This window comes from Oryzias melastigma, linkage group LG15, assembly GCF_002922805.2.
Source record: "Oryzias melastigma strain HK-1 linkage group LG15, ASM292280v2, whole genome shotgun sequence".
Lineage (NCBI taxonomy): Eukaryota > Metazoa > Chordata > Actinopteri > Beloniformes > Adrianichthyidae > Oryzias > Oryzias melastigma.
Window position 1 is genome coordinate 30,303,373 of NC_050526.1, and position 1,054 is coordinate 30,304,426.

The 1,054-nt window shown below is 58.9% G+C and overlaps 1 protein-coding gene across 1 annotated transcript in view; it reads left to right on the plus strand.

Annotated features, from left to right (window-relative positions):
- Nucleotides 1-376: 376 nt before the first annotated feature.
- celf5a (cugbp, Elav-like family member 5a) overlaps nucleotides 377-1,054 on the plus strand; it is a gene marked incomplete in the record, with an annotated part of 128,993 nt that continues 128,315 nt past the window's right edge. Inside the window, 1 exon segment of the mRNA XM_024263998.2 lies at nucleotides 377-816. Coding sequence (XP_024119766.1) covers nucleotides 495-816 — 322 coding nt within the window.

The following is a 1,054-nucleotide window of genomic DNA, read 5'->3' on the forward strand; positions in this document are numbered from 1 at the left end:
AAGTAAAATGTTGAATTGAAGTTTAAAACACTTTATCTGTCAGTCAAATGGTGAATCAGCTGCTCAGTGTTGCCAGATCGTGTCAGAGCTTTCAGGTTCTTTAAGTATTTATTTATATAAAGTTTGTAAATCTGACTGATGACGTCAGAGCCTCACCAGCCGTGAACCTCACCGCGCGTCCCCGGTGTTCTCCACGGTGAACGCTTCCTCTGACCTTCAGCTTCAAAGTTTCTCCAAGTTTAGATTTCCATCACAGATCCACGCGGAACAACTCGAATGTTCTGCGTTTCCCGCCGCTAGATGTCGCTGTAGCGCGCGGGATTCATCCTCCCCCTTCCAGTGCGCGCGCGTGCGTCCGTGGTGTGTCGGATGGAAGTCAGCCTGCTTTCCAGCTGAGCGCGCTCTCGCTCCCTCCCTCCCCCGCGTGTGTGCGCGCGCGCTCGCTCGCTCCCGCGCTCGCGCTGTCATCATTCCCGCTCCGCTCGCGGCTCAGAATGGCCAGATCCAGTCAGACTGAAGGGAGACGGCAGCAGCAGCCCCCGCAGCCCCCGCAGCCCCCGCAGCTCCAGCCCGCCCTCTGCAGCCCGCAGCAGCACCAGAACCCCCGGAACCCGCCCCCCAAGCCCATGAACGGGTCCGACCCCCCCTCCATCCACGCGGAGAGCGGCACCATGAAAGACCAGGACGCCATCAAGCTGTTCGTGGGTCAGATCCCGCGGAACCTGGAGGAGAAGGACCTGAAGCCTCTGTTCGAGCAGTTCGGGAAGATCCACGAGCTGACGGTTCTGAAGGACCGCTACACCGGCTTGCACAAAGGTAAGGGCGCGCACGCGGAACCGGGCACTTTCCCGCCTCTGTAATGATCAAACGTGACGTTCTGTGACTTCCTTCATGTCTAAAAGTTCAATCTGGCGCGTGACTGTTTGTCTCTGAGACCGCGGGGGGGTTAGACCCCTCCCCCCTCCCCCCGGTCTTATTGACGGTCCGGTAATCGAAGAGCGTCTCGGTAAGTGGGGCACCGGCGCTCCGAAGATGCATTTTTCAGCACCCCCCC